The sequence below is a fragment of the Amblyraja radiata genome, chromosome 5 (assembly GCF_010909765.2).
Source record: "Amblyraja radiata isolate CabotCenter1 chromosome 5, sAmbRad1.1.pri, whole genome shotgun sequence".
NCBI classification, from domain to species: Eukaryota; Metazoa; Chordata; class Chondrichthyes; order Rajiformes; family Rajidae; genus Amblyraja; species Amblyraja radiata.
The window spans coordinates 22902196-22926703 of NC_045960.1; the positions used below are offsets into that span (position 1 = coordinate 22902196).

The 24508-nt window shown below is 45.6% G+C and overlaps 1 protein-coding gene across 2 annotated transcripts; it reads left to right on the forward strand.

Moving 5' to 3' along the window:
* Positions 1 to 23: 23 nt before the first annotated feature.
* yipf3 (Yip1 domain family member 3) lies at positions 24 to 17374 on the forward strand. 2 transcript variants are annotated; one of them, XM_033020763.1, is made up of 9 exons: positions 24 to 155; positions 6194 to 6394; positions 7475 to 7581; positions 9381 to 9426; positions 10013 to 10105; positions 11635 to 11766; positions 13655 to 13768; positions 14535 to 14658; positions 16884 to 17364. In XM_033020763.1, the coding sequence occupies exons 1-9, from the start codon at positions 72 to 74 to the stop codon at positions 17009 to 17011; spliced, it is 1029 nt and encodes a 342-aa protein (XP_032876654.1). In that variant the 5' UTR covers positions 24 to 71; the 3' UTR covers positions 17012 to 17364. The 2 variants fall into 2 exon arrangements, with proteins under 2 accessions (XP_032876654.1, XP_032876653.1); XM_033020762.1 differs by having other exon boundaries at positions 26 to 155; positions 6194 to 6406; positions 16884 to 17374.
* Positions 17375 to 24508: the final 7134 nt, after the last annotated feature.

Consider the following 24508-nt stretch of genomic DNA (forward strand, 5'->3'; position numbering starts at 1 on the left):
CACGGCCTCCGGTGTTGACGGTCGGTGTTTACTGCGATCGCCGCGGGGCCAGACCGGTGGTGGCACCAGCGATGGCGGCGGCAGCGGCTGCGGGGACCGGCAGCGGCGCGACAAAGAACGGCGAATGGGGAGCCTTCGAGGAGACAATGCTGCAGGTTAAAGAGACTCTGCCGTTTAGAGTGTACACCGTGGATCCCTTGACATCTCCCCTCCCTGCAGATCCCCCTGGTCTGTCGGCAGCCCCCACGGTGTCCCCACAATATGTCCCCTCTCCCCACAATGTGTCCCCCTTCCCCACAATGTGTCCCCCCTCCCCACAATGTGTCCCCCCTCCCCACAATGTGTCCCCCTTCCCCACAATATGTCCCCTCTCCCCACAATGTGTCCCCCCTCCCCACAATGTGTCCCCCCTCCCCACAATGTGTCCCCTCTCCCCACAATGTGTCCCCACAATATGTCCCCTCTCCCCACAATGTGTCCCCCCTCCCCACAATGTGTCCCCTCTCCCCACAATGTGTCCCCCCTCCCCACAATGTGTCCCCCCTCCCCACAATGTGTCCCCTCTCCCCACAATGTGTCCCCACAATATGTCCCCTCTCCCCACAATGTGTCCCCCCTCCCCACAATGTGTCCCCCCTCCCCACAATGTTGTCCCCCCTCCCCACAATGGGTCTCCCCCTCCCCACAAATGGTCCCCTCTCCCCACAAGTGTGTCCCCCCTCCCCACAATGTGTCCCCCCTCCCCACAATGTGTCCCCCTCCCCGCAATGTTCCCCTCTCCCCACAATGTGGTCCCCCCTCCCCACAGTGTCCCCTCTCCCCACAATGTGTCCCACATATGTCACCTCCCCACAATGTGTCCCCCCCCCCACAATGTGTCCCCCCTCCCCACAATGTGTCCCCCCTCCCCACAATGTGTCCCCCTCCCCACAATGTGTCCCCCTCCCCACAATGTGTCCCCACAATATGTCCCCTCTCCCCACAATGGTCCCCTCTCCCCATCAAGGTCCTCTCCCACAATATGTCCCCTCTTCCCCACAATGTGTCCCCGTCTCCCCACAATATGTCCCCTTCCCCACAATAGTGTCCCCTCTTCTCCCCACAATGTGTCCCCTCTCCCCACAAGTTTCCCCTCTCCCCACTGGTCCTCTCCCCACAATGTGTCCCCCCACAATGTGTCCCCCCTCCCGCACAATGTGTCCCCCTTCCCCACAATATGTCCCCTCTCCGCCACAATGTGTCCCCTCTCCCCACAATGTGTCCCACAATGTGTTCCCCCCTCCCCACAATGTGTCCCCCCTTCCCCACAATAGTGGGTCCCTCCTCCCCACAATGTGTCCCCTCCAAAAAAAAAAAAAATGTGTTCCCCCTCCCCAACAATGTTGTCCCCTCCCACAATGTAGGTCCCCCTCCCCACAATGTGGTCCCCTCTCCCCACAATGTGTCCCCTCTCCCACAATGTGTCCTCCCCCTTCTCCCACAATGTGTCCCCTCTCCCACAATGTGTCCCCCTTCCCCACAATGTGTCCCCTCTCCCACAATGTGGTCCCCCTCCCCACAATGTGTCCCCTCTCCCCACAATGTGTCCCCCCTCCCCACAATGTGTCCCCCCTCCCCACAATGTGTCCCCCCTCCCCACAATGTGTCCCCTCTCCCCACAATGTGTCCCCTCTCCCCACAATGTGTCCCCTCTCCCCACAATGTGTCCCCTCTCACCACAATGTGTCCCCCTTCCCCACAATGTGTCCCCTCTCCCCACAATGTGTCCCCCTTCCCCACAATGTGTCCCTCTTCCCCACAATGTGTCCCCTCTCCCCACAATGTGTCCCCCCTCCCCACAATGTGTCCCCCCTCCCCACAATGTGTCCCCCCTCCCCACAATGTGTCCCCCTTCCCCACAATGTGTCCCCCCTCCCCACAATGTGTCCCCCCTCCCCACAATGTGTCCCCCTTCCCCACAATGTGTCCCCCTTCCCCACAATCCATTCTTTCTTCCAAAGTGGATAACCTAGTACAATTTCCCCATTATTCACAATTTGCCAACTTTATATTCAATCATTGTGTAGGAAGGAACTGCAGATGCAAGTTTACACCAAAGATAGACACAAAATGCTGGAATAATTCAGCGGGACAGGCAGTATCTCTGGATAGAAGGAATGGATGACGTTTCGGGTCAAGACCCTTCTTCAGACTCCATTCCTTCTATCCAGAGATGCTGCCTGTCCCGCTGAGTTACTCCAGCATTTTATGTCTATATATCCAATTATCTTTGTATGATCCTTTCACAGGCACTCTGCCCTCCCATAATTTGCCAATCTGCTGCCTATCTATCATCAGCAAAACTGGTTACAGAACACTCTGTCCCCTCATCCAAATTGTTAACATACAGGTAGATCTGCTATATAGGGCCAGATAGGCTGCATCCCATAGTACTTAAGGAAGTAGCTCCAGAAATAGTGGATGCATTAGTAATAATCTTTCAAAACTCTTTAGATTCTGGAGTAGTTTCTGAGGATTGGCGGGTAGCAAACGTAACCCCGCTTTTTAAGAAGGGAGGGAGAGAGAAAACGGGGAATTACAGACCAGTTAGTCTAACATCGATAGTGGGGAAACTGCTAGAGTCAGTTATTAAAGATGGGATAGCAGCACATTTGGAAAGTGGTGAAATCATTGGACAAAGTCAGCATGGATTTACGAAAGGTAAATCATGTCTGACGAATCTTATAGAATTTTTCGAGGATGTAACTAGTAGCGTGGATAGGGGAGAACCAGTGGATGTGGTGTATCTGGACTTCCAGAAGGCTTTCGACAAGGTCCCACATAAGAGATTAGTATACAAACTTAAAGCACACGGCATTGGGGGTTCAGTATTGATGTGGATAGAGAACTGGCTGGCAAACAGGAAGCAAAGAGTAGGAGTAAACGGGTCCTTTTCACAATGGCGGGCAGTGACTAGTGGGGTACCGCAAGGCTCAGTGCTGGGACCCCAGCTATTTACAATATATATTAATGATCTGGATGAGGGAATTGAAGGCAATATCTCCAAGTTTGCGGATGACACTAAGCTGGGGGGCAGTGTTAGCTGTGAGGAGGATGCTAGGAGACTGCAAGGTGATTTGGATAGGCTGGGTGAGTGGGCAAATGTTTGGCAGATGCAGTATAATGTGGATAAATGTGAGGTTATCCATTTTGGTGGCAAAAACAGGAAAGCAGACTATTATCTAAATGGTGGCCGATTAGGAAAAGGGGACATGCAGCGAGACCTGGGTGTCATGGTACACCAGTCATTGAAAGTAGGCATGCAGGTGCAGCAGGTAGTGAAGAAAGCGAATGGTATGTTAGCTTTCATAGCAAAAGGATTTGAGTATAGGAGCAGGGAGGTTCTACTGCAGTTGTACAGGGTCTTGGTGAGACCACACCTGGAGTATTGCGTACAGTTTTGGTCTCCAAATCTGAGGAAGGACATTATTGCCATAGAGGGAATGCAGAGAAGGTTCACCAGACTGATTCCTGGGATGTCAGGACTGTCTTATGAAGAAAGACTGGATAGACTTGGTTTATACTCTCTAGAATTTAGGAGATTGAGAGGGGATCTTATAGAAACTTACAAAATTCTTAAGGGGTTGGACAGGCTAGATGCAGGAAGATTGTTCCCGATGTTGGGGAAGTCCAGGACAAGGGGTCACAGCTTAAGGATAAGGGGGAAATCCTTTAAAACCGAGATGAGAAAAAAATTTTTCACACAGGTGAATCTCTGGAACTCTCTGCCACAGAGGGTAGTTGAGGCCAGTTCATTGGCTATATTTAAGAGGGAGTTAGATGTGGCCCTTGTGGCTAAAGGGATCAGAGGGTATGGAGAGAAGGCAGGTACGGGATACTGAGTTGGATGATCAGCCATGATCATATTGAATGGCGGTGCAGGCTCGAAGGGCCGAATGGCCTACTCCTACACCTAATTTCTATGTTTCTATAATGCGGGTTTCTGCAGTGCAAATTGGATACAACATGATCAATGAATTAGGGAACATGATACCATTGTATTATTCAGACCTAGAGAACCGCTTAAAAGTAACTTTGGAAATTGGCAAGAGAGAAAAAAAAGCTGTTTTGGAAAATGTTTCTATATAGTCTCCTAGCATAATCGGACACATTGTCTCTTCAGAAGACAGCTGCTACTTTCAGGGCGGGAAGTGATTGAAATTGACAATCAATCACTTCTATTGACACGTGCAGTGATACTCTGTAAAACAATGTTCTCTATAGCCGTTCGTATTTACAGGTAAAAAATAAACCTATGCTATTAAAAAGAACTTTTATTTTTGCAAGAAAAAATAACTTTATTAGAGCGTGTCTGTACCCCTCTCGCCCCTAACCCCATTGACACAATTGTTCGTATAATGCAATTTTCTGTAACTTGTGGTTTCATAGAAAACCTACTGTTGTGTTACAGCAGAACTATTTGCAGATTATAAACAGTTGAGGGCCTTGCGCTTATCTGGGGTACTCCTACTAACTGCTAATCTGAAAATGACCTGTTTATCTTGACTCTCTTTCCTAATTATTACTCTCCCCATAACATTCAGTAGGTTGCCTCCAACCCCAAGCACACATCTTATGCCTTCTGGAAACCCAGAATTACTGGTTTCCCCTTTATTCATCCTCTTTGTTACATGCTCAACAAACTTGTCAGCACTGTTTATGATTTTTCTAAATGTTCTTCATCCATGATTCCAGTATTTTCTCAATGATAAACATTGGGATAGTTGCCCTATCGTTTTTTTGGTGTTCTGTCTCCCTCCTTTTAAAAAAAATAATGCCCTTGCGTTTCAATTTTTTTCTAATGTCCTGAGACATCTCTGGAATTTTGGAAGAATGCAACTAACATGTCCAGTTTCCTTGCAGTCACGTCAAGACCCCTACTGTGTAGGGCAGCAGGTCCAGAGGACTTGTCAGTCTTTAGTTTGCAAAGTAATTGTTCTCCAGCGATAGAGATTTTTTATAAAAGTTCCACCCTTCCTTATAGGCCTTTTATTATGGAGATTTTAAAAAAAAAACATTTTCTATGGTGAAAATTCAATCAAATTAATTGTTTAGAATCTCTACCATGTCTCTATTTCCATTATCCTCAGTCCCAAGCTCCATGGAGCTAACAATGATCAGAGAAGTTGCTGCATAATCTTAATTCCAACAGCGTGATTTTTTTAAACACAACCTCAGGACTATTTTCCAGTAGCCTATGTTCTTGAATCAATATGAGACAGTTATTATTAGAAGTGGTGTATTTACCAGAAGTCTGTCAGTAAATAAATATTCAGCTAACAGTAACCACAACATGACTGAATTCAATACTACATTTATGTGGACTACAAATGAAGGTTTTAAATGTCGACAGACCTATACGTGTCCATGTGTTAGAGTTAACATGTTAAGCCAGACATATCAAACATCAGGTACAATGACAGATAATAGGTGTCTCACAAAGTTGCACTAAATACAAAGCAAAATGGCAAAGATTCATAGAATTGCAATGGCAAAGAAGGAGGCTGAGTGACCTATTAAGTCTTTGCAGACCCCAAGTAAGATCCCTGTTTTCCTGCTCTGCCAAGTGTCATTTCTCAAGTGCCAACTCAGTACCCTTCTAAAGGTCTTATTTAATTCTGTTTCCACCATCCCCACAGGTAGTGAGTGCCATATCATAGTTACTTTCTGTATGGAAAGCTCTTTCCTCATATCCTGCACGGGTTAAACCGCTCAATCTGTGCTTCACTCAGCTTGTGACAATAGCTTATTTCTATTTAAACCTGTCTAAACCAATCCAGTGTAGGAAGGAACTGCAGATGCTGGTTTACACCAAAGATGGACACAAAATGCTGAACTAACACAGGCAGCATCTCTGGAGAAAAGGAATAGGTGACATTTATGGTGAAGACTTCTTTAGACTGAATTGTTACTACATCTTTACTAAAGGTCCCTCAACCTTCTCTGCTCCCAAAAGAACAATCCCACTCTCCAATCTTTGAAGCTCAAATCTCTCTTTAGTGGGAAAGCATGGTAAATATTTTGTGCATCCTCTCTAATACCTTCCTAAAGTGGTGACTGATATTAGATGCAATGCTGCAGTTCTAAGAATGCTATGTTTAATCTATCAATTTTTCTGGTAATTATCTAAGATTGTGTAAATGCTATTATTTAGGGGAATAGCTCAGCAGTGATCGACATGGAGAACATGGACGACACGTCTGGCTCAAGTTTTGAGGATATGGGAGAGATGCACCAGCAGATGAAAGAAGAAGACAATGTGGGTGAGGAGCCTGTGACTACAGAGGAGGAGGATGCAGCATTCCTTGGCGTGAAGGGATTGAAAGGACAGCTGGGCAGAGAAGTAGCAGATCAGGTGCGGAGCCAGGTTTGTCTTGTGTTGGGCCTGATATTCTCTTTCAAGGTGAACCCACTTTGTGATTAAAATGTTCTTGTCCACATCATCTTGTATCTCGTTGATGTGACTTAGTGATTGCGAGATTTATTTGAAAGTAAATTTGAGTGGTGGTCTGACTGGCCCTCTGATTTAGTTGTGGCCTTGACCTGAATGGGAGCACCATTACCAACCAGATTCTAAACAGGACTCCAGTGATTCTTCTCCCACGCAATATCTATCCTAGCTAATGCCCGAAGCCCCTGCACTGGTGTTGCTCAAATTTGCTGTGCCACTTTGTGACATAAATGACTCTAACACTGGTATCTGTTCTTCAGGCAGTCCTCTTGTTTTATGTGCTTGCCTACATGATTCCAAGATGCCCTCTGATCTGTGCTGCCTTGCATCCAAAGCTAATCTCATTTTTTTTGTGTTGACTATGCCTGAGACTGGAATTGACTGCCTCTAGAAACATAGATGCTCTGCAGATTACAGTTCTGTCTTGGATAGTGTCTCATTTGTATCCCAGTTCTGAATAAATCACAAAAAATATTCTGACAACACTGTCCCAGTGTTAATAACAATAAATAACTTAAAGTGTTTATTTTTTTAAATGCGCACAAACAATAAAGAACAAGTTAGAACTAATAGAGAGAGGTAGATTTAGCTCTTAGGGTTCAAGGAATCAAGGGATATGGGGGAAAAGCAGGAACAGGGTACCGATTTTAGGTGATCAACCATGATCATATTGAATGGCGGTGCTGACTCGAAGGGCTAAATTGCCTACTCCTGCACCTATTTCTAGTTTCTCCTGCTTCTAAATGAAAGAACTCATGGTTTTACCATCTCCAGATGACTGCTCTGGCAAACTTCTTGCTGTCTAAGTAAGTTCTGCTGCATATATCCTGTCCAGCATTATATCCAGTCAGCTAAGGTACGGCTGCGATGCTCTAGGCTGAACTTGGCATTGAGTTGCCATCCACCTAATTGTGTGGAGTCTTCTGCTACCTTAAGGCATCCACTATATGATTTGTCTCTATAAGTTTGGATTATATTTTACAGGTGTGGCAAGCAGGTAAGAGGCAAGCATCAAAGGCATTCAATCTGTATGGCAACATTGATATTCTCAGACCGTACTTCGACGTTGAGCCCATCCAAGTCAGGAACAGGTACGTGTTTCCGCTCTGTATCTCTCAACTAAACTAAAAGCCAAGTCAAAGACATAGGTTTTAAGGAACATCATGAAGCCATAAAGGTTTGGGAAGGAACACTAGCACTGTGGCAGCTGGGGCCACAAACATTGGTGGTGGAGCTGTTAAATTCTGGGATAATTGTAACTCATGTTATGGATATGTGGTCCAAAGCTGTTACAAACACAGAAACAAGGCGTTCAACCTAGCTGGTTTGTGTTGGCATTTATCTTCACATAACCTGTAGGCCAGGTCCTGTAGATGGGAGCTATGATCGCGTCATTCAACGACCCATCCATCTTAGCTTCTGAAGTTATCCCTGGCAATACACTGCTTTTCGTACTGTTTTTTTTAAAGTATCCTTTCTCAGTTTCTATTTAATCGTATGTCACAAGCATTTATGAAAATGCCCACTGTCTGAAGATGGGTCCAAGCCCAAAACGCATTCTGTCCATTCCCTCCACAGATGCTGCTTGACCTGCTGAGTTACTCCAGCACTTTGATTTTTGCTGTATGTAAATGCTCAAATTTATTTTTTTCCCTCTAAGATCTTCTTTATAGTTCTTGACTTCATAACTGTATGACCTCTGTGTGAATTAAATTGTCTTGTTAATGGGCTAACTATAACTTTTCTTTTCAGTGGATTGTTTTCTGTAATCTTCCTTTTGTTCATGATAATTCATGGGTTCAGTACCTTGACTGAACTTTTTTTTTTAATCCCTTTTTTTTTTTGCTTCTATGCTTCAGGTTTAAGAATTCAAGAGTCAAGAGAGTTTCATTGTCATGTGTCCCAGATAGGACAATGAAATTCTTACTTGCTGCAGCACAACAGAATAAGTAAACATAATACAGAACAGGAAGATAAAAGTTCAGTGTGTCGATAGACCATAGACCATCTACACACAAGAAATAAACAGATATAGTGCAATATTAATAATAGACTGTTATTGTTCAGAACTTATTTGATGTCATGTTTAATAGCCTGATGGCTGTGGGGAAGTAGCTGTTCCTGAACCTGGATGTTACAGATTTCAGGCTCCTGTACCTTCTTCCCGGTACCAGGATGGTGTGGGTCTTTGATGATGTTGGCAGCCTTTTTGAGGCAGCGACTGCGATAGATCCCTTCGATGGTGTGGAGGTCAAAGCCGGTGATGGACTGGGCAGTGGTCACAACTTTCTGCAGTCTTTTCCGCTCCTGGACATTCAAGTTGCCGAACCAGGCCACAATGCAGCCAGTCAGTATGCTCTCTACTGTGCACCTGTAGAAGTTCGAGAGAATCTTCCTTGACATAGCAACTCTCCGTAGTCTTCTCAGGAAGTAGAGGCGCTGATGTGCCTTCTTTATAATTGCATCAGTGTGCTGGGACCAGGAAAGATCTTCGGAAATATGCACGGTGTCTACCTGATTTCGGGTCTTGTTGTGCATCACTTGGATGCGGGTGGCACAATGGTGCAGCGGTAGAGTTGCTGCCTTGGAGTGCCAGGTTTGATCCTGACTACGGATCTTCTGTATGGAGTTTGTACGTTCTCCCTGTTACCGTGTGGGTTTTCTCCAGGTGCTCCGATTTCCTCCCACACTCCAGAGGCATACATGTTTGTAGGTGAATTGCTTCTGTAAATTTTAAATTGTCCCTAGTGTGTAGGATAGTGCTAATGTACTGGGTGATCTGCTGGTCAGTACGGACCCGGTGGGCCGAAGAGCCTGTTTCCGTGCTGTTTCTCTTGTCTAAAATCATAAGTCCAAACACTCTCATGATCAACATTCTTTGCCATTTCAGATTGGTGGAGTCTCTGATTCCAGTCCGGATGATCAATTTCCCTCAGGTCTGTTTACTTATGCTTGTATCTGCAATCCACTCTTAGTCAGTTCTCATTATCTGTAGGGAACTGTAGCCAGACAACCGGGTCAACATTGCACCTTGTTTAGATATTTTTTAATGTGAATTAACCAAAGTGAATATGTTAGATACATGCCGTATGATCAGATAATAATCTCATTCAGCAAAAACGTAGCATTGTTCTAAGACTGTTGCAATGTGAGATGTGGAAGGGGAAAAGGGGAGGATTACATTGGAAATATGCTTTCAATGCCTGTCCATAAACCGTTACTGGACAGGAGAGGTGGGGACCAAGTAAATATTTTGAAGTAAAGGTTGCAAGGTTTTATTAGTCAAGTCAAGTTTATTGTTGTACGCACAACCCAAGAACGTTAACCAGGAAAGTTGGATCGTATTAGAGAACAGACCAGCCATGCTGATTGATTGGGAGAATGGGTCTGAGAGGCAGAATGGTCCCTTCCTCATCCTATAAAATCAAACACCTTGCTTTTTGAATTGTTTTCAAATGCCAGTGTTTGGAAGAAATATTTTGTGAGGGACTTAATGACATTTATTGTATCTTTCTCTCATAGAAGGTTGCAGGAGAGTTGTATGGCCCCTTAATGTTGGTTTTCACGCTGGTGGCCATTCTTTTGCACGGAATGAAGACGTCTGGAACTGTAATTGTAAGTGTCAATTTGATTAATGTGACTATAAACCAGTAGTACCACTGTTTATTATATATTGACAGGTGACACCAGGACACAATACCAAAATAATGGTCATTGCTTTCTTAACAGCACTGAAAATTTAAAGATTTTTCATCTGAAGGCAGATTTTTTTCTCTTCTTGTCACAAGTCTCTAGGTGAATATATTAATTTGCATATCTATAGCTGCCATATCTCCTTGTATATTAGATTTATCTAAAATACTGCAGATACTAAAAGGGTGAAATAAAAGAGGAAACTGCTGGAAATCGACATCAAGTGAAGCAGCATCTGCAGGGAGAGGGGGTGTTCACATTCCAGTTCGGGGATCTTTCAACATCAGCATGAAACACTCGCTCTGTGTCTAAACCCACCGGTGTTATCTGGCTTGCTGATTATTACTGATACCTTTTGATTATTTTCAAGAGTCAAGGTGTTTAATTGTCATATGCACTGAAACGAAACAATTAAATTTGTACAAGCAGCAGCATTACAGGTCTGTAAACACAGTACTCAATAGATAACACAATAAACTTTTTTTTTAAAATCCCAATATTAGTGAAAAACTAAACTAAAACCAAAATAAAACAAAAAATGTTAATCCATTCTGCAGTTTCTTAGCTCTTTCTCAGTTCTCACCTTGGTTTCTTTGGGTGGGAGGATGAATATCTTTATGGGATGAGAAGGTCATCAAACTCAAATCAGGTTTGGTGATCAGGTTTAAGGAATGGCAACAGTGTTTTAGCCAGCTTTGTCTGGGAAATTTGATGCAAATTTTGTACGATAAAGGTAATGAGATGGAAACTGCAGGAAATTGGGACATTCGCTCAATGGTTTAGCTGCAGATTCACTTGAGGATATAGTGTTGGTCAAGCTGTGTAAATATATCTTTCAAATTGACAGTTGGATTCTGCATAAACATAATCCAAATGGATAACAAGATGATGAGGGGAATTTCTATGGAGATGGAGTGTAATAAATCCAAAATCAACTACTGTGTATTCTAAAGATCTGGAAAGAATGTTGGAACAGTGGTTCAGCTAGTGGAGCTGCTGCCTCTAATGAAGCTGGTTCAATCCCGACCTCCGGTGTTGTCTGCGTGATGTTTGCACATTTCTCCTTGTGACCCTGTGGGTTTCTCTAGTTACTCCTTTTTCCTTGCATATCATAAAGACATGCGGCCAATTTACCGCTGTTATGAATCTCTGCTGCCGAACAGACAGCTAATGAAGGAAGAAAATATGGCACGGGCAGGGTTGAGAAGCCATTTCTTTGCATTCAAGAATGGCCAAGTTGTTCTGGCACAGAAACATGGAACTGCAGATGTTGGTTTACCAGAAAGAAGCACAAAAGTGATGGAGTAACTCCGCGAGTCAGAGCATGGATAGGTGACATTTAGCGGACTTGAAACATCACCATGTCCTCCAGAGAAGCAGCCTGGCCTGCTGTGACTCCACCACTTTGTTTAAGAGTTTTTACGCTGTTGTGTGCTGCTGTATTCCCACAGAGAGAAGGCACACTGATGGGCACTGCAATCGGAACCTGCTTTGGCTACTGGCTGGGCGTCTCCTCCTTCGTCTACTTCCTGGGCTACTTGTGCAATGCCCAGATCACAATGGTGCAGATGCTGTCACTAGTGGTGAGTCTTCAGAGTGGAGCAAAGTTTGTTTGCTAAACAGTCAGTGGAAAGGACACCCATTTTTTTTCAGAGGGGAATGTATTTGCCAATAACCTTCTTTGTAAAGGAGACAATGTTTGTGGAGGTCAAGGTGATCAGACAGGGTCTTTCCCCTGGTATATTTTAAAGGTGAGCATTCTCCTTGAGCTTTGACATGTTTTTATTTAGAACCAAAGTGGATAACGTCATAGAAACATAGAAATTAGGTGCAGGAGTAGGCCATTCGGCCCTTCGAGCCTGCACCGCCATTCAATATGATCATGGCTGATCATCCAACTCAGTATCCCGTACCTGCCTTCTCTCCATACCCTCTGATCCCCTTAGCCACAAGGGCCACATCTAACTCCCTCTTAAATATAGCCAATGAACTGGCCTCGACTACCCTCTGTGGCAGGGAGTTCCTGAGATTCACCACTCTCTGTGTGAAAAAAAGTTCTTCTCATCTCGGTTTTAAAGGATTTCCCCCTTATCCTTAAGCTGTGACCCCTTGTCCTGGACTTCCCCAACATCGGGAGCAATCTTCCTGCATCTAGCCTGTCCAACCCCTTAAGAATTTTGTATGTTTCTATAAGATCCCCTCGCAATCTCCTAAATTCTAGAGAGTATAAACCAAGTCTATCCAGTCTTTCTTCATAAGACAGTCCTGACATCCCAGGAATCAGTCTGGTGAACCTTCTCTGCACTCCCTCTATGGCAATAATGTCCTTCCTCAGATTTGGAGACCAAAACTGTACGCAATACTCCAGGTGTGGTCTCACCAAGACCCTGTACAACTGCAGTAGAACCTCCCTGCTCCTATACTCAAATCCTTTTGCTATGAAAGCTAACATACCATTCGCTTTCTTCACTGCCTGCTGCACCTGCATGCCCACTTTCAATGACTGGTGTACCATGACACCCAGGTCTCGCTGCATCTCCCCTTTTCCTAGTCGGCCACGTATGTCATGTATGTATATCCATGTTAAGCTGCATCTACCATGCACCACACTGACCTGTTTACCGTTAGTGACCTCATTAGTGGATCAACGTACTGTTATTTCATCTTTTGCACTGGACTCGAGTGCTAGACTGCTTTGTTATCTGTAGATTATATTACACAAGGATAGTAAAATACGGTTTCTTTCTTTCCCACATTATTATCCATGCCCACATTCTCAGCTGGGGGACTGGGCTCAATGTCAGGTCAGCAGTGTATTCTGGGGCTTGGGCACCTCCTTTCATACTCTGGGTTTCTTTTTTATTTTAATTTTTTTTAATTTTTATTAGAAGTACAGTAAATTACAGTAATACACATCACATATATCTTATTACATTTTGTTGTACCACTTCGTTTTTCGAGCTTTAAAAAAGGTAGAAATAAAAGAAGTAAGGAAAGTGAGCAAGAATCGTGAAGGTGCAGGAAAGTGTTGGGAGAAGAAAGTCCCTCAGGGAAGAAGTTAGAGAAGGAAGTAAAGAAAGGAAATACTCTGGGTTTCTGACGCTTGATACAAATGTACCTGACAGGATTATATCACCAACTATTCTTATCAACTCCAACTTTATATCTTCCCAGCAAGACAAACTGAGCCCGACTGCATCTGGTAGACACTTTGAAGAAATAGTAAATAACTGTAAATTAAATGTAAGTAATAGTGCTGCAGTCATTGGGCTAGAACGAGGATTGTGGGGCATTCCTTGGTGTCATGAGTTTAATATAATGGATGCCCTGACAATAAAATGGCTGGGTGTTCGCCCTTAGATCATATTTCTCAGTCGGGGATAAATGATGACTCTATGCTGTTAATAATCCATTACTTGCATTGAACCTCTGTATCACTGTCTTAAGTTTGTTCCTGTGTCTTGTTCACAGGGCTATGGTCTGTTTGGACCATGCGTTGTATTGATGGTCACCTACAACGTACATCTCCATTCCCTTTTCTACCTGCTATGGCTCATCGTTGGGGGTCTCTCCACCCTCAGGATGGTAGGATGTCATTCTCTGATTTCCTGACAATAATTAGCAGTTTCCCGATTCTGATTCCCATGTTTACAAAGAAGCATGTTGTGGATTTAGAAAGAGCATTAAGGACATGTACAAGGATGTCATCAGAGCTGAGATGTTAAACCCATCCGGACAAACAACTTGAGGGCTGTTTCCAGAGAGAATGCAGACAAGTTACAAGTTGTTGAAGAGTTTGATAGCGCATATGTATAAAAGACGCTTCCACTACAATTTATGGGAAAGAAATAAGGATTAAGCATTCAAAATACAATTTTGTCACATAACTTTGGGGGGCACGGGTAAATGTCTGTACTCAATAATAACTTGCTATTCACAAGGAGCAGTGTTTCAGAAGGAACTGGAAGAGAGCAAAAAGAATGGGACATTATAAAGGGAGGGTTAGAGGGTTGGGTGTTGTATATAGACTTTGACATGGATCCTATGGACAATCTACCATGCTACCAGAGTACCAACAATGGGTGGGGGAGGAATGAAGAATCATTCAATAAAAGTAATTGATAGATTTTTACGGCTTGTTCAGATCAGTAATTAATCGTGAAAACCACAGTGTGGTTAATGTTGCACTATTTATTGCATACTTACTCCCTGAGCAAAGGGGGACTGTAGTTTAATACCTCTGTCAGAAATGGGACTCCTATGGTGCTGAGGCCAAGACCTGGAACTGTCAGTGTAAACCAGTGCTCGCTCTGCTTACCGTTCCATGCTCTGCACCCCTTCTGTTTTACAGGTCGCCGTGATACTCTCCCGCACTGTGGGACAGACACCGCGGCTGACTGTCTGTGGGGTGCTCACTGTCCTGCACATGGTCTTCCTGCTTTATCTGCACTTTGCTTACCACCGGATCGTGGAAGGTACGAGAGTGGAGCAAACTTATGGGCCTGCCCCACTTACGCGATTGTTCAGGCGACTGGAACGGCAACTGTCAGAGTGGAACACACACACACACACACACACACACACACACACACACACAGCTTCCTTCACCGGCCCGTTATGCAGGCGGGGAACAGGGCAAGCGGGGGGAGTGCTGTCAGAGTGAAATTCACACGGTGCAAAGCCAATGTGATACAGACACACACCGCGATGAACAGGAAGGTTGGCGCTGTAATTAAGATGGTGAAAGCACAGTGCACGGGAAGGGTCATGTAAGTCTTTTAAAAGAGGGGGGGGGGGGGAAGAGTGGAGATAACTTTTAAGAAGCCAGAGATACAAGGCTGTGAAGCTTGGCGGACATTAACATTACCGGTCGGTTAGCCTTGGTTCTGAAAATTACTGCTTACGATTCTTTTCCCAATGAGCCAATGAAATTCACCGGTCAGCACCAGCTACAACCTACGAGAACCTATGACAACCTTCGACCTCCTGGCGACCCACTACCACTGCACCTACGGCACGAGAATTCTCGTTACTCTCCATAGCGGCTTCATTCTGGTCGACGCTAATTTTTCAACATGTTGAAAAATTTGCGGCGACCATAATGAGGCCGCGACTAGTTCCCAGAATGCGGGGACTCCTCACGACCATGAAGGTGACTACCCGGCAACCACCCGCGAAGATGTGAGACCGCATAGTCTCCTGCAGTTGCCTAAAAAGTCGTCTAAGTGGGACAGGCCCATTAGTGGCTATTGGTGAAAGGTTTCTGATCTCAACCACATTGACAGAGGGTGACATTCCTGGGCGAAGTTGGACTGTGTGTTTGCTCATTTATTCCCAGCTGATCATGGGCATTATGAATCTCACTGGCTCAGCTGGACTGGAGTGTAGTCCAGACCTGGGACCCCAGTTTGGGGTGAAGTCCTGAATGATACAAAGGCTTTTGAGAGGGTGAAGGTTTCAGGGATGAAAGACTTCATTTATGTAGATGGAATTAGAAGCTGGGATTGTTCTCCTTGTAACAGAGAAGATTAAGAGGGGATCTAATGGACAGATTTGAAATCCTGAGGGATATTAGCACAGGCGACAGACTTCCTGGGGTTAAAGTGACGAAGGACAATGAGGAACAGAATGAAAGTGATTGGCAAAAGAACCAAAACCCTTCAGGTGGAAAGGTGTTTCTACACAGTGAGTGGCTGAAGTGCGGAATATACTGTTAGACGTCCTAGTGGAGCCGCACCAAAGGAAAGAATTGGCAGTGATGCTGTATATGGCAATAAGGTGAGCTGCATGCTAGAAGAGACCCGAAGGGCTGAATGATCTCTTCTGTAAGAAGCCAGGGTGATGTTTTCCTTGTGTGGACTGTCTAGAAACAAGAGGCAGCCTCAAAATAAGATGTCACACAGGACAAGCGAGAAGAAATGTCTGCAATGGCAGGGTATTTCATCTTTAGAACTCTCTATCTGTGAGGGTAGTGGAGTGGAGTAGCGGTTGCTGAGTATACTTTGGAGAGAAATGTATGGACTTTTGAATATTAAGTGAGCCTGGGGATATGGAGTCAGCGGTAGGAGATGGTGCTGAAGTAACAAAGAATAAAACAAGTTCATTCATTGCTAATTATTACCCTACCTTGTGAGCAAGTGAATCGTCGCTAGTCCAGTCTCCTGTACCTTGTGCTGGTTCCTCTGAAATGACCAGTTCTGGGATTTAGTCTTTACTTGCCTGTACCCTTTACTGGACAGCTTCTAGTAGTGAAATGACCTATCATGGGATGAGTCCACAGTCACCTGTAACCTTTGCTGCGCTGGTTCCATTATGGCAGACTGCCAACCAGTACATGGATAGGACAGGTTTGGAGGGATATGGACCAAATGCAGGCAGGTGGGACTAGTGCAGGTGGGACATGTTGGCCAGTGTAGGCAAGTTGGGCCGAAGAGCCTGTTTCCACACTGTCATGATGGTACCCAGTTGCTGAGATTGGCTAATCCATTGCACCCGAGATATCTAACGCACCCTGGCTGCCATGCTGTAATTCATTGCTGCAAGATGCAATTGCAACAGATCCACTGGTGGATTGCTCCTCCTAGTCATGGTGCTGGGCATTGTATGTACAATTTAACATTGATTCGGGATAAAATAGCACCCTGTTTGGATTTTATGTTGCTGCCTCTACAACCTCTGTTAACCTCACTTATTTTGACAGGTATCCTGGATACCCTGGAGGGAGGGAACGCTGGTCCAGTGAGATTCCCCCGAGACATCCCAGCACTTTCTGTGTCTGTGCCAAACAGCACGGTGCGGTTGATTGGTGTGAGCCTGCAGATGCGTTGACCTTGATGACCTTGGAAGATCTTCTCTCTTCTTGCTCCCAGTTTTCTGTGGGGTGATTGTGTGAGGACCATGCTGGCTGGAGGGTACCAAGGGACAGGCTTGCACTCTCCTGCACACGGCTGTACCTGCACAATTTGCCACTTCATCCTGCTGGTGGGGACAGGGATGCGGTTCAACACCTCCCCACGAGTCAACAGATCAAGCAATGTGTACATAATTGAGCTGTACTTTAAAAATATATATATACATTTGTATGTAATTTGTTGTTTAATTTCCCATTGCTTGCAAGGGTTATTGAATTGTGAAATGATTGCAAATCATTTGTGCAACATGAATTGAATTAAACCAAAAAACCTAACATTATTTGCCCAGGAATGCAAAATTCCTTCCACTTGAGCTTCACCCTGAGTGGAGCCGAGCTGCAGGGATCAGTGGTGACCCTGCAACAAGCTTCAGGTCGTGCTATTGACACTGCAGCTTGCACAGGAGAGCTGTCCTTATAGACAGAGGATAAGTTGAAATGCTAGGATTCTCACTCCCTGACATCCAGTATGCTGAGTGTATGCTGAGTGAAAGAGATGGGAAAAGAATGAAGTCACTGTTTCCTTCAGATTGTTCTCACTCATCAAATCATGGTTTAATTTCCAGCTCAATTCTATATGTTATTCCACTCCCCCAGTCTACTATCAAACTGTACCTCTTCCTTTCCCTGCCACATATGATGCAATCCCTTGCACCCCATTCCCATTACCACACCCTCATCATCGTCGTCTTGCAGTCACCTATCTCTCACGCAGTACTCTAGCTGTTTCATCCCGAGTGCTGGTCATTGTACCGATGCACTGTGTTGCTGAGGGTATTAATATTTAAGAAAAAACTGCAGATGCTGGAAAAATCAAAGGTAGACAAAAATGCTGGAGAAACTCAGCGGGTGAGGCAGCATCTATGGAGCGAAGGAATAGGTGACGTTTCGGGCCTTCTTCAGACTGTGGGGGTGGGGTGGGGGGGGGTGGCGGGAAGAAGAAAGGAAGATGCGGAGACAGTAGACTGGGAGAGCTGGGAAGGGGAAGGAGGGAGAAAGCAAGGACTACCTGAAATTGGAGAAGTCAATGTTCATACCGCTGGGGTGTAAACTGCCCAAGCAAAATATGAGGTGCTGCTCCTCCAATTTGCGGTGGCACCCTGGCCATGGAGGAAGCCGAGGACACAAAGGTCGGATTCAGAATGAAATTAATATTGGTGTACTTTGATACAGTGAAAAACTTTTGTTTGCGTTCTGTCTAGTTAAATCAAACCATATTAAACGTGAGTAAGTCAGGCCATACACAGATGATGCAAAGAGAAAAATATAAGAGTGCAGAATATAGCGTTACAGCATTATAGAGTTACAGTTACAGAGCAACAGTGCAAGGACCGCAATGAGGTATGTTGGAAGATCGGGACATACCCTAGCTTATGGGAGGATTGTTCACTAGTCTGATAACAACGGAGAAGAAGTTGGTCCTGAATCTAGTGGTACGTGCTTTCAAACATTGGTATCTTCTACCTGATGGGAAAGCAAAGAGAGGATAACCAGGGTGGGAAAGGTCCTTAAATCAATGCCTAGCTTCTTCATTTTATTGACATCGAGGAACAGGTTATTGCCATGACACCACGCTATCAAGCTCTCTGTCTCTGTCATGTCATTAATTAACCACAGTGACAGTGGTGTCATCTCCAAACTTGGAAATTGAGTTTATTGCAGTTTGGCCACACAGTAGAGTGAGGGGCTGAGAATGTAGCCTTGCGGGGCTTTGTGTTGAAAGGATGTTTTGTTGGCTATCCTTGCTGATGGTTGTCTATGGGTCGGGAAATCAAGGATCCAGTTGTGGGGCGAGGGGGAGTGTGTCCTCACCAGGGGTCCAGGAGTGTAGTTGAAATGATGGCATTGAATGCGGAGCTATTGTCAATAAATAGGAGTATGATGTTGGTGTCTTTGTTATCCAGATGTTCCAGGGTAGGACCAGGGAAATGGTGTCTGTCATGGAGTCTGAAGAAGGGTTTCGGCCCAAAACGTTGCCCATCTCCTTCTCTCCATAGATGCTGCTGCACCCGCTGAGTTTCTCCAGCATTTTTGTGTACCTTCTGTCATGGATATGTTGCGGCAGTAGGTGAATTGCAGTAAATCAAAGCTGTGTAGGAGGCTGGAATGAATATGTGTCACGACAAGCCTCTGGAAGCACTTCACAATGGTGAATGTCAGAGCTGCCAGATGGTAGTCATTAAGCCACTCTACCTTGCTTTTCTTTGGGACTGGGATGATAGTGATTTTAACGTAGATGGAGTAAGGAAAGGTTAAAAATGTCAGTGAATACTCTTGCCAGGTTCACAGAACACAGCGGGACACTATCCAGGCCAGTTGCGGGTTCACTGAGGAAGGACAATCTGATTTCTGCGATGGTAGCAGGGGGTATATAGATAAATGGCTGTGGGTGCACCTGAGACTGTTGGGCGGCTGAAGTCACTCCACTGAATTTCTATTGAAAACAAGGGTGGTATTCAGCTTGTCAGGGAGGGGCGTGCTGTCACCAGTTATATTGTCCTACTTTGCTTTGCGTTCAAATGGCTTACCCTTACGATGTGCCAAATGGTTGCCTCTCCCACATGTCTCTTATGAGTCTAGGAAAAGTTTGGTCCAATGCTGATTTTAATGATCATTTAAAAAAAAAAAAAGATCCAATGCAGTAACATTATAGCCAACGTTCAGCTAATGTGCAAATTAAACCATAAAGGTGGGAATATTTGAAATAAACACTGAAAATGTTTGGTGGTTTTGAACTTCTTTGCACAAAGGTAGTTTAATAACTAACTTTGTCAGCAGAAGCGAGAGGCAGATGGGTGGGGGTGGGGCTGGGGTGGAAACTTGCCATTGAGCTCCCAAGCAGGGAAGCTGAAATCTCGCCTCTCCCTCCCCCACCTCCTTTGTTCTCTCCGTTTAAAAGCTCAGCTCTCCAGGAGGTATGCAGCCAGTATGGTTTGCTGTGATGGGGGAGGGGAGGAATGTTTTTAGCTGTGTTTAGAACGACCCATGTGTGGACTGGAGCCGCTGAATGCCCTCCGTTGCCACATTGGTTTATACCTGTGTCTAAATCACAGAGGATAGACACAAAATGCTGGAGTAACTCAGCGGGACAGGCAGCATCGGGTCGAGACTTCTTCAAATCACAGAAGCTGGGCCAATTCTCCCTGGGTTGGGCAGGGGTGGGGTTAAACTGATTTAATGTCAGCCTTTCCACAAAGTTACACTCTGACAAATTCAGGCTTCCTGTCTTGAGTTGAAACTGGAATGAATTGAATTAATACCCCCTTCATAAGCTCGGCAACCCTTAAATCTGAATGGGAATTAAAGCAGTCTCCCCCCCCCCCCCCCCCCCCCCAAATCAGTATACGTAGAACTGTGAAATAGTAATCGGCCTGTCCCACTTAGGTGACTGCAGGAGACTATGCGGTTGCCGCATGTTCGCGGGTGGTTGCCCGGGGAGACGCCTTCATGATCGTGAAGTGTTCCCGCATTTTGGGAACAAGTCGCAGCCTCATTATGATTGCCGCAAATTTTTCAACATGTTGAAAAATTAGCGGCGACCAGAATGAAGCTGCCATGTAGAGTAGCAAGAATTATCGTGCCGTAGGTGCAGTGGTAGTGGGTTGCCAGGAGGTTGAAGGTTGTCATAGGTTCTCGTAGGTTGTAGCCAGTGCTGACCGGTGAATTTCATTGGCTCATTGGGAACAAAAAACGTAAGCAGTAGTTTTCAGAACCAAGGATAACCAACTGGTAATGTTAATGTCCGCCAAGCTTCACAGCCGTGTTAAAAGTTGTCTCCACTCCTCCCCACCCCTTCTTCCCCCCTCTCCCTCTTTTAAAGGACTTACCTGATCCTTCCCGTACACTGTGCTTTCACCGTCTTAATTACAGCGCCAACCTTCCTGTTCATCGCGGTGTGTGTCTGTATCACATTGGCTTTGTAACGTGTGAATTTCACTCCGACAGCAATCCCCCCGCTTGCCTTGTCCCTCGCCTGCATAACGGGGCGGTGAAGGAAGCGATGTGTGTGTTCCACTCAGACAGTTGCCGTTCCAGTCGCCAGTCTTTCAGGTGACTGCCGGCAATTTAATAGTTGCCTGAACAATCGCGTAAGTGGGGCAGGCCCATAAGTTTGCTCCACTCTCGTACCTTCCACGATCCGGTGGTAAGCAAAGTGCAGATAAAGCAGGAAGACCATGTGCAGGACAGTGAGCACCCCACAGACAGTCAGCCGCGGTGTCTGTCCTACAAAGCGGGAGAGCATCACGGCGACCTGTAAAACAGAAGGGGTGCAGAGCATGGAACGGTAAGTAGAGCGAGCACTGGTTTACACTGACAGCTCCAGGTCTTGGCCTCAGCACCATAGGAGTCCCATTTCTGACAGAGATATTATACAGTCCCCTTTGCACAGGGAGTAAGTATGCAATAAATAGTGCAACAATAACATTAAAAAGAAAGGAAGAGGCGGAGACAGTAGGCTTTGTGGGAGAGCTGGGAAGGGGGGGAAGGAGGAAGAAAGTCAATGTTGTTCATACCGTGTAAACCATTCAAGCGCAATATTAGGTGCTGTTCCTCCAATCTGTGGTGGGCCTCACTCTGGCAATGGAGGAGGCCCAGGACGGAAAGGTCAGATTGGGAATGGGAGGGGGAGTTGAAGTGCTGAGCAACCGGGAGATCAGGTTGTTTAGTACGAACTGAGCGGAGATGTTGGGCAAAGTGATTGCCGAGCCTGAGCTTGGTCTCGCCAATGTAGAGAGGTTGACACCTGGAACAGCAGATGCAGTAGATGAGGTTGGAGGAGGTGCAGGTGAACCTCTGCCTCACCTGGAAAGACTGATTGGGTCCTTGGATGGAGTCGAGGGGGGAGGTAAAGCGACAAGTGTAGCATTTCCTGCGGTTGCAAGGGAAAGTACCCGCGGAGGGGGTGGTTTGGGTAGGAAGGGACGAATTGACCAGGGAGTTATGGAGGGAACGATCTTTGCGGAAAGTAGAAAGGGGTGGAGATGGGAAGATGTAGCCAGTGGTGGATCCCGTTGGAGGTAGCGAAAATGTCGGAGGATTACATGTTGCATGCGACGGCTAATGGGGTGGAAGGTGAGGACAAGGGGGACTCTGTCCTTGTTACGAGTGGGGGGGATGGGGAGTAAGCAGAGCTGCGGGATATAGAGGAGACTCTAGTTAGAGCCTCGTCTATAGTCGAACAGGGGAATGCCGTTCCCTAAAGAATGAGGACATCTCCGATGCCCCGGTCTGGAACACCTCATCCTGGGTTCAGATGTGGCGTAGACGGAGGAATTGGGAGTAGAGGATAGATTCCTTACAGGAAGCGGGGTGGAAAGAAGTGCAGTCAAGATAGCTATGGGAGTCAGTGGGTCCTGTAATAGGGTGATTAGAATCATGTTTATCGTATTTTTGTTCAATTCACCAAATGCAGCTGAACCAAAATAGAAACATAGAAAATAGCTGCAGGAGTAGGCGATTCAGCCCTTCGAGTCAGCACCGCCATTCAATATGATCATGGCTAATCATCCAAAATCAGTACCCTGTTCCGACTTTCTCCCTGTATCCCTTGATTCCATTTGCCCTAAGAGCAATACTCTTGAAAAAACATCCAGTGAATTGGCCTCTACTGCGTTCTGTGGCAGAGAAGTCCACGGATTTACAACTCTCTGGGTGAGAAGGTTTTTCCTCATCTCAGTCCTAAATGGCTTACCCCTTATTCGAATGCTGTGGACCTCTGGTTCTGGCAAAAGGCACTTTGGCCCACCGAGTCCGTGCAGACCAGCGACCCCCGCACACATTAACACTATCCTACACACACTAGGGACAATTTGCACATACACTAAGCCAATTAACCTACAAACCTGCCTTTGGAGTGTAGGAGGAAACCGAAGATCTCGGAGAAAACCCACGTGGTCACGGGGAGAACGTACAAACTCCGTACAGACAGCTCCAGTGGTTAGGATTGCACCCGGTGCTCCGGCGCTGCAAGGCAGCAACTCTCTCCCTGCGCCACTTGGCCGCTATAAGACCCCTCTCATCCTTCCAAATTCAATAGACAATAAGTGCAGTAGGTCATTTGGCCCTTTGAGCCAGCAACGCCATTCACTGTGATCATGGCTGATCATCCACATTCAGTACCCCGTTCCTGCCTTCTCCCCATATCCCCTGACTCTGCTTTCTTAAAGAGCTCTATCTAACTCTCTCTTGAAAGCATCCAGAGAATTGGCTTCCACTGCCTTCTGAGGCAGAGAATTCCACATATTCACGACTCTCTGGGTGAAAACTTTTTTCCTTATCTCCGTTCAAAATGGCCTACCCCTTATTCTTAAACTGTAGCCCCAGGTTCTGGACTCCTCCAACATCGTGAACATGTTTCCTGCCTCTAGCGTGTCCAATCCCATAATAATCTTATATGTTTCAATAAAATAGCCTCTCATCCTTCTAAATTCCAGAATATACAAACCCAGCCGCTCCATTCTATCAACATATGACAGTGCCGCCATCCCGGAAATTAACATTGTGAACCTACGCTGCACTCCCTCAATAGCAAGAATGTCCTTCCTCAAATTTGGAGACTAAAACTGTACATAATACTCCAGGTGTGGTCTCACTAGGGCCCTGTACAACTGCAGAAGGACCTCTTTGCCCCTATACTCAATTCCTCTTGTATGAAGGCCAACATGCCATTAGCTTTCTTCACTGCCTGCATGCTTACTTTCAGTGACTGATGAACAAGGACCCCCAGATCTCTTTGTACTTCCCCTTTTCCCAACTTGACACCATTCAGATAATAATCTTCCTTCCTGTTTTTGCCACCAAAGTGGATAACCTCACATTTATCCACATTAAACTGCATCTGCCTTGCATCTGCCCACTCACCCAACCTGTCCAAGTCACCCTGGATCCTCATAGCATCCTCCTCACAGTTCACACTGCCACCCATCATTGTGCCATCTTCAAATTTGTTAATGTTACTTTGAATCCCTTCATCTAAATCATAGATGTATATTGTAAATAGCTGTGGTCCCAGCACTGAGCCTTGTGGTACCCCACTAGTAACTGCCTGCCATTCGGAAAGGGACCCGTTAATCCCTACTCTTTGTTTCCTGTCTGCCAACCAATTTTCTATCCATGTCAGTACCCTAGCCCCAATACCATGTGCTCTAATTTTTCCCACTAATCTCCTATGTGGGACCTTATTAAATGCTTTCTGAAAGTCCAGGTATACTACACGATCATGATTTATATGATCCCCTCTCATCCTTCTAAATTCCACTGAATATAAGCCCAGTCGATCCAGTCTTTCATCTGTCCCGCCATCCCGGGAATTACCCTTGTAAACCTATGCTGCATGCCCTCAAAAGCAAGAATGTCCTTCCTCAAATTAGGAGACCAAAACTGCACACAGTACTCCAGGTTTGGTCTCACCAGGG

Coding starts and splice junctions, on each gene's coding strand:
- yipf3 (XM_033020762.1), top strand. CDS start 72: ATGGCGGCGGCAGCGGCTGCGGGGACCGGCAGCGGCGCGACAAAGAAC. Junction 6,407..7,474: donor CAGATCAGGTGCGGAGCCAG/GTTTGTCTTGTG, acceptor TATATTTTACAG/GTGTGGCAAGCAGGTAAGAG. Junction 9,427..10,012: donor GGATGATCAATTTCCCTCAG/GTCTGTTTACTT, acceptor TTTCTCTCATAG/AAGGTTGCAGGAGAGTTGTA.